We start from the raw sequence: 12361 nt of genomic DNA, 5'->3' as shown, positions 1-12361 counted from the left end.
CAGTAACTTTGCGGGTGGAATCCAGGAATCTTGCATCAAAATTTGTAGTTCCTTTCCCTACTTTCAAGGCGATTAACCCTGTTTCTGTCCGCCGTCAGCTGCCCAGGTCTCTCTGGGTCAGCCCTACCTTCCACATTAGCGACCTCAAGCCTGTGAAGAGGAGCTGTAAACCTGGTGTACACATTCAGGAAGATTCTGCCTTCCGCAAGCCAGGGAAGGGGTTGTGTTCATGTTTCATGTTGCGATGAGTATAGATAATTTAGGTATGTCTTTTTTTAGCATGTTCCTACCTGCAGGGCTCATCATGTCAAGCTTGTCGCTTAATCATTATTGAATTCAATTAAATTGAAAGGTTTATTGTCATTGTACATGCATACATATAGTACATACATACTTTGTATATTGTACGTGTATGATACTGCAAGTGTAGTAATGTGACTTACGACTATGTAGCGAATCCATGGATGGTCTCTTGAAGGACAGAAATAACAGGAAAAAAAAGAGAAGGGGACAGAGGGGCTAGAGTGAGAGAGATAGGTAGATGAGACAAAAGCTTTAAGTAATAATGGTTGCTTAGAGACAGTTGTCTTAGAGACCGTAAATCCCTGAGTTCTGCAGGATCTGGATTGTCTGATATATACGAATGTTGATTTTTGGTTATACTTTTCCAAGTGGTTGGTGAATATTTCCAAATAATGAGAACAAAAGAAAGAAAAGTAGGATTTACTTTTATAAACAACACAAGTGCATTTTGTGACACCAGATCACTCTAGTACTGTGACAGTGATCCTCCCAGTCACTGTCATTGTCTCTGAATAATTCAGATGACATACACTATAATTTTTCCTAGTAGGGATCAAATTTTGGTTGGGGGATTGGTGGGAAGAATTTTGAAAAGATGAAAAATGCCAATTGTTTGCTAATGATTGCATTCTGAAATTTCTGACTTGGAATGAAAGAAATATTTTTAATGATGTTTGTGCATAACCAATGAGATTTTCTCAGATATCAGTGTGAAAGTGTTGGTAACTACATTATACACTTCTGCATTTAAATCAGGCATAGGAAAGAAAGATTTTGGGGTCTTATTCTGTAAACACAAGTCTAAAAGGCTTTTTAGTTCGCTTTTTTTTTGTCTTTGTAAATAGACCCGGCAGGATGATAATTGGGTTTCAAAAAGTCTTGTCATAGGACACGCCAATACAACGATCTAATTTGCTATGACGATGGACCATAAAGCAATTTTACTCATTTTTATTGTAATTCTGCTCTGGTGACAATGTCCAAACACCTTTCTGGTGTACCGGCGACAGAGTGATTTGGGTAATGTAAAGCAATTACATTACTACAGGTGCAATAGATGACATGATAATGACCATTTCCATAGAGATTTGAACTATACAGACATAGACAGACATTGCCATTCAGGACCATTTTATCATCGGCATGTAATCACATCAAAAACAAGAGCTTCCCCCCACACACACATTCTCGGTAAACTGTTAGATTGCGCCTGTCCATTCCTCATAATGCCCCCTGTCCTCAGCAGGTCATGCGTTCTACTCCAAACTCTAGACTCACAACAGCCGGTTCCTTTTTGACCACATCATTATTGTAGGTTTCTTCCAGCTCTCCGTGGGGTTGTGTGGAGTTTGCATGTTCTCCGCATGCTTTTTTTCCGGTTTCTTCCCACATCCCAAAAACATGCAGGCTAGGCTGGTTGATAACTCTCAAATTCCTTAGGTATGAGTGCGAGCGTGAATCGTTCTCCTTGTTCACTGCGATTGTCTAGCCAAGGGGTGGGCAAACTTTTTGACCCAGGGGCCACATTGATTTTAAAAATTTGACAGATGGGCCGGGTCAGCACAAGATACGATACATCTAAAAAAAACTGCATCCGTCAACAGTACATACGAAACATAAACAGAAAAAAAGGACCAAAGTATTAACATACTCATCACTTATCATTAAAATAAAAAGTATAAAGTACAAAGTAAAATAAAAAGGAATGAATTAAGAAATATTAAAATGTAATTAAAAAAAGATAGAAGGGCTGTAAAACACGAAAAATAAATACGAGTGGACAGAGCTACTGCCACTGGCTTCCGCGTGACGCTGCCATCTTGGGAAAAAAAGGAAAAATATTTGGACAACGTTGGCGGGCCGGATTAAAAAGCCTAGCGGGCCGTATTTGGCCAGCGGACCGTAGTTTTGCCATGTCTGGTTTAGCCACTAATACAGGGTGTCTCCTGCCTGGTGCCCGTAGTTAGTTGAGATAGTCTCCAGGACCCCCCACAACCCTGTTGGGATATGCAGTTCAGAAAATGAATGAATAAATGATGACAACCGGCTGGGAACAATGCCAATTATCATTGTATATTTCACCCAGACCAAGCGCAACAGAATTGATATATCTATATCTATGTGTGAGATAGGTATATGTTGTGGACCTTTAGCCTCTACCGTGAAATGAATGGAGATATTGGAGTTCACAGACTTAAAAATTAACTAGAGGAATATAAAAGATATATATACACATAAATACACACACGTGTACTATATAAATAGTGCACACATGCGTACGCATGTATATATATATATATATATATATATATATATATATATATATATATATATATATATATATATATATATATATATATATATATATATATATATATATATATATATATATATATATATATATATATATATATATATATATATATATAATTATATACACCTCTAGTTCCACATTTTTATATATATATATATATATATATATATATATATATATATATATATATATATATATATATATATATATATATATATATATATATATATATATATATATATATATATATATATATATATATATATATATATATATATATATATATATATATATACACACACACACACACACACACACTTTTTTTTAGGAAGACAAGTTATTTAAAAAAACAACAACCACACATTGACCAATAAGAACAATAACCAAACTATCATAGAAACTGTTTAATTTCAAAACATCAAAACAATGCTCAATAATAATTATTTGTTAAATGTTGGAATAGTAGAGATCAGAATTGACTGAATGCTTCACTTTACTCAAGAATATCACTGAAAAGTTTGCGCTTCTTAAAGTCGCCGGATTGAATTTCCTGCCACTGTGCTCGTCGGGGGATGAAATGAGAGAGTGCGAATTTGTAGTACACATGCCGGGCAAATTGGTCGGACTTCAGCTGGTTTTCACTTGGCACTGGAAGTTAAAATAGGAGAGACATTCATTTAACATTCTGTACATAAAGAAATCAACTTGAAAATATATCCCACATGAATCATATTACCGAGGTCCTCTGCAATGCTTTGCCTATGACCGACAGATGCACTGTTCCATATGGCCTCCAGCACTCTACTGCCCAACTTGGAGCATGCCATTCGGACGTACTGACCCTGGGTGTGGGATAGCGGGATTAACATGATATTTCAGACCATTTGCAGATGTGCGGAACATTAAGAAACTGAACAGAGTATTTTACAAGATAATAAGAGAATATTGAAGGAATTTGAGAAGACCACTTGAAAATCAGTGACTTTTCTTAAGGACATTTGATAAAAATTTGCAAATTTTCAACATTTTAAGACCTTGCAGCAACTAGGCTGTTCACAAATCTTTATAGTTGGATAGTGCTCAAATGGGTCAGTTCTCTTTCAAACCTTTGACCAGTGTAATTGTTTTTTGAAAATGGGTTGTGGTCTTTGACTTGCCATTATGACTGGCACAGGAATATTTACTTGTTGCGGGCCTCCAAAAAACTAAAGTTTCTGAAATGTAGATTCCGTTTAACAAATAATTTTATACAAAACCATCAAAGGATGCCAGTGATTATGAACAAAATGCCAAAATATAGAATACTGATACAGAATAAGATTTTTAAGATCATCAAGAAATATGGAGAGATGGAAGTGTAGAAATGTAAGAAACACATTATGTAACTCCTTCTGGATTAGAACTACATGTAGAGCTGCCACCTCTGCCTAGAGAATTCAATAACTCTTAATCAACAAGGGCAAATCGCTCATACCTTCAACCTTCTGAGGATCTTGCCCCTTCCCTTGTCGCTGGATGTTGTGACGAGAGCCTGAAGCACATGGCTACCAAAGGGGTCACACGCCAGTGTCAAGAGGTCCTCTGGGGTTAACGTCCGCAAACTCTCGAGAAGGATTGAGCGATCCTTGAACTTGGCTAGTGCTTGCACCAGTCGGGATCCATGGTAACACACGGAGGTAAGAGGGACCTAGACACAAAACAAGCTTGGATCCTAATGTGCATCTGGCATCTGCTCAATGTCTTGAGTCTTATTTTCCTCTTCCAGGGTTGTAACTCATAGTGGAGCAGGTTTGTGCAGGCGATGTGGAAGAAATAGCTTCAATAAGACAGCTCACCTCTGTCTGCACACTACCATCAGCTTTGTTAGAGGTGTAGTAGACATCATAGGTCATGAGGGACATGAAGAGAGGGAGGCAATGGACATGTCGGGAGCCAGGCTCTGCACAGTGAAATGCCTGTGGGAACACACAAAACAATTAAAACTGCCAAAAATCCAGAATGATGCCAAAAAAAGCTCTAGGGCATAACATAACAAACATCCAAGGTTTTGATACCAAAATATCATTGGCACTTACAGCTAGCAGACATTGCATCAATTCATCTTGCCGTTTTCCACTTTCTGCGCAGCTTTCTGTCAGTTGCACAATCACACCCATGTGACCAACAGCCAAAATAGCTTCAACACCTTGGACCATCTCATCGAATAACTTCAGAAACTTTGAAGGTAGAAAAAAAAAATATCTGTCGTTGTAGCATTCATATACTTCAATTTTTATCGTCACTATTTTAATCCTACCAGTTTGGTTTTGACCAAAGATGCCGTCAGCCTCTGTATGGGGAAGTTGGCGATTGGATGGCGAGCAAGGTCGACCAGGCAGTCCTTGAGGTGGATCTTGTAAAGGTCTCGGAGAATAGATCTGGATGACAGCTGGATGATCGTCTCAATTAGGCGACTGGCAACTTGGTCCTTGAGGAAGACCAGAAGCGGACTAAAAAATATTGCAAAGTAAGAAGATGCTTCTCCTATTCTGTCCTCTCAAGACAAAGATTGAAGTTATACCTAACTCCTGGGGCAGATGGACAACTTGTCAAATATGCCATGATGCGCTTAATGAGCTTTTTGCAAAGTTTGGGCCGTTTCCTGTGACTCACGGTCAACATGGTCTGGAAGACTGCACTGGCACACGAGTCTGTTATGCTTACTGGGAAGAAAGACACCATAGGACAGTCATTAAACTCAAATCTTTGTGTTTCCGTTAGAAAACCATTGTATTCTCCAATCACCATTATGTTTCTGTTAGACATTCTTTTGTAAATAACCAGTATCTTGCCTACATATTGTAAACAATATTGCAAACTTGGCAACATTTTTTTTGTTGCAAACTATAGTGACTGCTAAAGAATTAAGAGAACAACACAGTACATTTCTGCAGTGCCTATATATTAAAGCTGTGGATTCTTAAAGCCTAAAGTGTTTTGTGTAACCATCTCATAATACAATGTGAACAGGTGGGCTTAAACTATATTCATGAACAAATACAGTTTTCTTGTACATTTTTGGGCGGCTACGGCTTATGGTTGCAGTAATTCCTAGACGTTAATGCTTACCATGATTTGGCCCAGTAATGAATGAGCTTTTCGGTAAAAGGGACAACTTGCAATTTTAGGGGGAAGTTTTTTAATTTATCAGAAACCAAACACATGGTATAATGATATGTTGAATGTATAGTAAATTAGGGAGCAACAGAAAAAATGGCACTTGTTATTGTTACATATTAATACGTTTTTGGATAACTTTAGTCTAAAAAAATAAATAAAAAATAAGCTGTTGGCAAAAAAAACTTGAACGATAAATCACATTTGAGTCCAACTCACCAGGACAGCTACACTATAAAAATGGTGCAATTTATAGTCTAAAAAAAATATGGTGCTTTCTTTGTTCTTTATATTATATCATTGGAATTACTGTATATTTGTTTTAAATGTTTAATTATGTCCTGTTCATTTAACTGGTACAATGTAGTTATGCTGCAACAGAATTATGTAATTTTTGGAAAGCAGCTGCACCTTAATATAAACTGCACTCACCGAATTTTAAACAAAAACTATATTTGTTTATATATAAATCACACTGGTGTATTACCCGCGGGATCTTCCCTAATACTCCCGAAAATACGGCAACTATTTATAAATGCCTGAAGTAGTTCAGACTGCATTGTACGAATTAAAATTTTTACAAGGTACAAGAATGACTTCTGCCAAGGACAGCAAGATGTTTGATCCGGGCAAAACCAAAAAAATTGACCTAATTATTTATTAACAAGGGACTCACATTTTACATTCTCTATCAAAGCCTCTGTGAGGCTTATCAGCTCATACCAAAAAGTGGTAGGTATCTCAAAATCAGTCAGCTGAGGAGAAGCGTTGCGGTCTTTAGCACCTAGTAAAAAAAGCACACAAAAACAGGCTAAACATTGTGTAGTTATTCTTAAATGGAAGTGTATAATGTTTTATGCATTTTTCATTTATTTGTTATTATTTTTATTTACCTGGACGTGATTCAGTGCGGGGACTTTCCACACAGCCTGCCAGCACATGCAAAAGTGTGCGGACCACGTGTGTGGCATAAATATCTTTGATGAACACTGGGCAGCTCTCTCTCACCGCTTGACTTAATGACAATATCTGGACCTCCAGGTCTTTACTCTGATCTTCGTCTTCATTATCTGAAAAAAAAAACACAGCAAACACCTCCATAAATGTCATATTGACTTGATCATGGCTAGCCTTTTTTTTTTCTTACTGTGAGAACACAATTCCTTTTCTAAATTTTAGGAAGTGTGGAAAGACAATTCAGGTGTGTAATCTAAATTGTTGTTGTGTAGAAATCCTAATATTTCTTCTTATTTTGAAAGTATCACCAATTATTGCCAATAAAGCTCAGTTGGTGTAGCAGTTCCATTCACCCTATTTGTACGAATCACTATGATGTGCTCCAATTGGCCATCATCATTTTCTTCAGCTAATGATCTAGCAAGATAAATTGTGCCTGTTTTTGGCAAAGAAAACTCATGAGATACAAATACCTTTTTGTTACAACATGACATGTTCTGAGGGTGGCAGACAAAATTAAAACAGAAGAGACAAACATTGTAAAACAAAGTGGTACCTCTACAGTCTTCCCTTGATTATCGTAACGTCACTTATTGGAAATTCATTTCCTTGATTTTATTCCTGATATGAATTAATATTTTTTTAAATTATTAAAAGTCAAGCGGCCAGGGTCATCCAAAATGTTGAATTTAGTGCAAAAACAAGACACACTGACTGATTGGGCGACCCGTGCATTTTAGAGAACGTTTTATATGGTTAAGTGTGCCCTATAGGGGTGAAAATATGGTATATCAATTTTGTATCATATCTTGACTGACTAATTGCTCATTGACTTGGCTGACTACTCTGCTATACTGGCTGACTTCTGAAATACGCTAAACTTGCATATTTTAGAGAGCCACTGCTTCCTGCTTGCAAATGAGAGGCCAGCGAGGTGTTTGGAGACAGCTAATAGGAAACCAACTGCATCAAGACAATTTAAAAAGAAAAAATATAAAATACAGGAAGTGTATTGCAGTGTCTCTTGCAAACATTTTGTGTAAACTAAAAGGTAAAGGCAAAAACTAAGCATGTTTACATGCTGTAAATAAGCAATGAAATGTTGCTGTTTAGCATTTTAGAATAATGTGGTTTTACAAAACTACAAATGACAAAGTAGAACTGTTACACCAGAATATGATGCATTGAAGCAAACAAACATACCTGTCAACCTGGACGCTTGTCTGACTGTGTTCTCCATTACATGGCCACCACAACGGTCACAAGAAACTGTCTTAAAGTCTGAACATGATTCTCCACCCAGCTCAGTCATTAATTTTGCCACCTGTTTGGGACTGCACAGCTGGAGCAAGCGCTCAAGCGTGCTGCTTCCAGTGCGATCCATTGCCACCATTTTTGCTTTACCTTTGACTTCGCTCAAGACATTTTCCACAAACATTTCTGCAGAAAAGAAACAAAACGGTAACATATGAACAGGGTTCATGCACTTTTTCCACAGACAATTGCAAGCAATTTTTAGGAACTTCCAACACTAATTTTCACGATTTTTTTCACTACCTTTAAAAATTAATGCAGAAATTAAATTAAATAAAGCTTTTTGTATAGAGTACGCTTGATACAACACAAAACTACCAAGGCACAGACTCGAATGCTGTGTTCCTTGGGACGATAATATGAGGCGTGACAATTGGTAAATTCTGGATGTAAAGTGAACTTCAAAATGAATATGAAGTGGTGATTAAGCAAACTTATGTTATTTTCCTTCATTTAATAATTTTAGGCAGGGTACTGAGAAATATTGTGCACCTAATACTTCTAAGCATTTAACAAAATCCAAGCATTTGACTCTTGAACCTTAAAAACAAAGCATTAAAATCCAAGCATTTCAAGCGCACCTCTCCCAAACATTGCGAGTCTCTGTGATGGAACAATTCTTTAAAAGGGGCATGCTAGTATTTTTTAAATTAGCCACTAGGGTGGCGAGGGGTGCTGAAGCCTATCCCAGCTGACTTAGGGTCAGAGGTGGGACACACTGAATCGTTGGCCAACCAATTGTAGGCCACGAGGAGTCCATTCACTCACATTCATACCTAGGGACAATTTGGAGTGTCCAATCAGCCTACCATGCATGCCATTGGAATGTCGGAGGAAACCAGAGTACCCAGAAAAAATCCACTCAGGCCGGGAAGGACATAGTTAGACTGACGTGGATTTGAACCCAGGGCCCCAGAGCTAACCACTCAATCCACCGGGCTGCCTGCAAGTAATTTATAAACAGGAAAACACACACACATTTTAAAAAAGTCCTTGAATAGTGAACAATATTCAAGTCTGAGGATAAAATTTGATTATATTATCAACTAAAACTTTTTCAAATAGCATTTCGAGAATTTGGTTAAGGAATACAAATGTGATTAATCAAATTAATTAAATAATTAGTATATTTTTTAAAAGATCACATTAATGAATTGAAAGAAACCCTTCCTAGACAAATGAAGTGAAAGAAATCACCCTCACCTTTCTCCTCAGCATCTTCAAATTTTTCGTTCAATCTCTCCCCGACACGTCGGTAATAACCAACACTCTCTGGGTCAAGGTGTTGTGATCGACCACCTCCTTCTGCCTCTGTCCAATGTCGAGTCTTCTTCCTTTTGTTCTGTCCTCCATGCCCTGCATTCAGGTTTCTTTTTGCATTGCCACGTTTTAAGTGTATCATCGGCTTAGCCTCGTTCTTTTCCAGCATCCTTTGAGTAGACCGTGCAGTTTAGAGCCCTGACAATAGAAACCATAAAATACCTTTTGACCTTTTTTTTAATGCGATGATAGTTTTTCTCAGGTAAGATAATACTTTCAAAACGATGAGTAAGAATGCAATGACAACTTAGAGAAACCTTAGTACAAACGTAATACGTATTTAGAAGTCCACATAGGTTCCAGAGAAATTCTGGGCTCAAAATTTGTTTTTAAATGTATCGCTGCGATTATTTTGCTTCGTCAAGTTAGCCTGGGATATATATATTTAAAAATACTGGTACAAAAATACTCACGTGGTGCATGTGAGCTAAACAAGATTACTTCCGCTTGTCAGGGAAAATGTTCTTCTGATTCTTTTATTTACAAAATTGCAAGCTGCTGCCACCTATAGCATTGGCGTAGGTAAAGTTTCCCAATTGCACACCTCCCAGTCCTTTTATATTTTGTATTTGTATATGTATATATGTATACGTGTATATGTGTTAAAATGTATGTAAATATATACATATACACATACATATACAATGAAATAATACTATTCATGAGGATTGAATTTAATTTAAAAAATAGTCATCAGTACTAGTGTGTCTGTCTTCCCTATTGCTTTTGGATTATGTTTCATTACAGCAGGACAATTTTTCTCTGAGTACTGCAATTTTTTTTTAAATCCTTCGTCATCTTTTTCTTTCTTATGTGTAGGTTATGTGTAAGAATTTGATGCTGCATTTTTTTTCAAATCAGATATAATCTTTTTCTTACTTATGTTTAGGTTATGTGTAATAATTTGATGGTTTTAAAGACCGTTACGAGATGAATAAAGTTGAATCTAATCTAAAAAATTCAAAGGACACAGTGCTCATTTCAAAGTTGTTATTTTTGTATTTCTTTGCAACAAAAGAAATTCAAACATGAAAAAAATGGATTCCACCATGGTTTGTAAGATACTGTGAATGTGATATTGATCAGGGCAAATTTCTCAATCAGGGGTACAAAAGCAGGTGTGGGTTTGTGTCATGAATCTCCTCGTCTGCATCTGTGAGGAAACAAATGAAACAAAAAAGTTGATTTACATTTAAAGTTGAAGTACATTTTTATGAAAAAGCAGCTCACCCAAAAACTTACTTGCATTATTTTGGGTCCATTCTGACAATTTGTGAAGTTGTGATCATTGTAAATGTTGTAAGAATGAGTCAAAAACACACCTTCAAAACAAAGGGAGACAGCTTCTCTTGGAAATATGTTCAACCAATGAAGTTCATGACGACCAGGTGCAGGACTGTGTGAGCGAACAGAAAGTCAGCAAAGGCTCTTTCTGGTGAGATTGACAGGAAGTCTCCCTTGTTCTGTGGATTGATCTGGATACGAAGACACACTAAAGAGAGAGAAGACATACACAGTTAGGACTGATTTGATTTGTTATATTTTCAGTTAAAGGTTCATATTTTGTTATGATTCATTTAATAATTCAATTGTAAAACCAGTGGGCAAAATCATCATTGCCCAATTCCTCAGTGTGGATAACTGTACAATCAATTATTACTTATATTATAGATCAGTGTAGCGGTTAGTGGTTAGGTGGAAGCTTTTATAGACTGTCTATAAGAGCTTCCTTTAGTTTCATAAATCTCCCAATCGCAAAATTCTATTGAATGGGTGGTAATGAAAAAGCATGGAGCCAAAAAGAGAGCGCGTCTTCAGCTTAGTCCAGAAAATTCAAAATGAGTTTAGGAAATAATTAACAGAAAAAGACCCTTACCTCCTTGTTACAATAAAAAATGAACATGTTGGGATGTTGCTTTTTTTAAGCCATATGAAGAACATTTGAACTTGGCAAGGAAGGCAGTTTCAAAGTACAATGCCAATCATGTAAAGTAATAGTTCTTTTCAAATATTATTATACACATTATTTCGTGATTACATTAATGACTGAAGTGTATTTTGTGTGTCACACAATAATAGTGTGTTTAAATGTTATTTCTCTTTTCTGATTCAAATAATGATGCTGAAGTCCATACATAAGGAGTTTTGTAGCCATTCATACAGATTTAGTATTAGGTTGACAGGTATGGTCACTATTTTTTCTTGATCCAGGGGCTCAAAATTCAGCTAGTTTGATACGTTCTCATACACGTGTTAAGACAGTTTAGATAACGACAAGTTAATCGTCGCCAAATTGGCGTGAATCGTTGCAATTGATGCTAACTTTATTTAAGCTAGTCAAGACAGAACAGAACACAGATGCCTAGTCCGAATCGAAAAGAATAAAGTACTGCAACAATCTCGCATCGAGAGAAGAATGAACTACTCAATGCTTACCTGCGAGAATGAAAGAACCAACACAAGAGATGAAACCAGAAAGAAAACTGTTGAAAGGGAACGTCCCAACTAGCAAACAGTAGAGGAACTGCAGCGCTCCCGTCAGCAAGATGTACAACAAATATGCATCTACTACTTTCAATTTATTGGAAGTCGTAGTGGAATATTCTTCAAGAAAACGAGAAATTACAGAAACAACCGAAGCCGACATGGTTGCTTGGTCAATATTTTAGTTATTTTGGTCTAGTGCAGTAACAGTGTGCTCTGTCCGTGATAAAAGTGACGTGTCAGAAACAATAGATGTCAACTATGGGAGGCTAGATGTGTAAATGCAGATTCAAGGCGCAAGTATGTGATGGCCACCTTGCGTCAGAATACTTTTCTATTGGATTTTTATTGTAGTGGATGTAAAATGAGCCATTGCATCCATTAAAATACATGTTTGCACATTCTTTCACTAATAACATACTGTAATAAGGTGATAATGGTTCATGCATGATTTTAATTACAAACAAAATAGTTATAAATATGAAATAAATACATATAGTGCATCTAAAAAAT

The 12361-nt window shown here is 36.6% G+C and overlaps 2 protein-coding genes across 2 annotated transcripts; both read right to left on the bottom strand.

Annotated features, from left to right (window-relative positions):
* Positions 1-3006: 3006 nt before the first annotated feature.
* On the bottom strand, positions 3007-9876 carry nop9 (NOP9 nucleolar protein). Its single transcript, XM_077725239.1, has 12 exons — positions 9778-9876; positions 9248-9502; positions 7934-8170; positions 6667-6843; positions 6450-6557; positions 5178-5319; positions 4914-5106; positions 4693-4833; positions 4453-4572; positions 4092-4304; positions 3354-3459; positions 3007-3265 (listed from the first exon to the last, which is right to left on the bottom strand). The coding sequence occupies exons 2-12, from the start codon at positions 9471-9473 to the stop codon at positions 3111-3113; spliced, it is 1818 nt and encodes a 605-aa protein (XP_077581365.1). The 5' UTR covers positions 9474-9502; positions 9778-9876; the 3' UTR covers positions 3007-3110.
* Positions 9877-10340: 464 nt separating this feature from the next.
* Positions 10341-12094, bottom strand: dad1 (defender against cell death 1). The gene is made up of 3 exons (XM_077724397.1): positions 11801-12094; positions 10687-10856; positions 10341-10517 (listed from the first exon to the last, which is right to left on the bottom strand). Exons 1-2 carry the CDS (start codon positions 12009-12011, stop codon positions 10726-10728), a joined length of 342 nt encoding a protein of 113 aa, XP_077580523.1. The 5' UTR covers positions 12012-12094; the 3' UTR covers positions 10341-10517; positions 10687-10725.
* Positions 12095-12361: the final 267 nt, after the last annotated feature.

The sequence above is a fragment of the Stigmatopora nigra genome, chromosome 9 (genome assembly GCF_051989575.1).
Source record: "Stigmatopora nigra isolate UIUO_SnigA chromosome 9, RoL_Snig_1.1, whole genome shotgun sequence".
Taxonomy (NCBI): Eukaryota; Metazoa; Chordata; class Actinopteri; order Syngnathiformes; family Syngnathidae; genus Stigmatopora; species Stigmatopora nigra.
The sequence above is the reverse complement of the archived record's forward strand: the minus strand, read 5'-3'. Positions and strand labels throughout refer to the sequence as shown.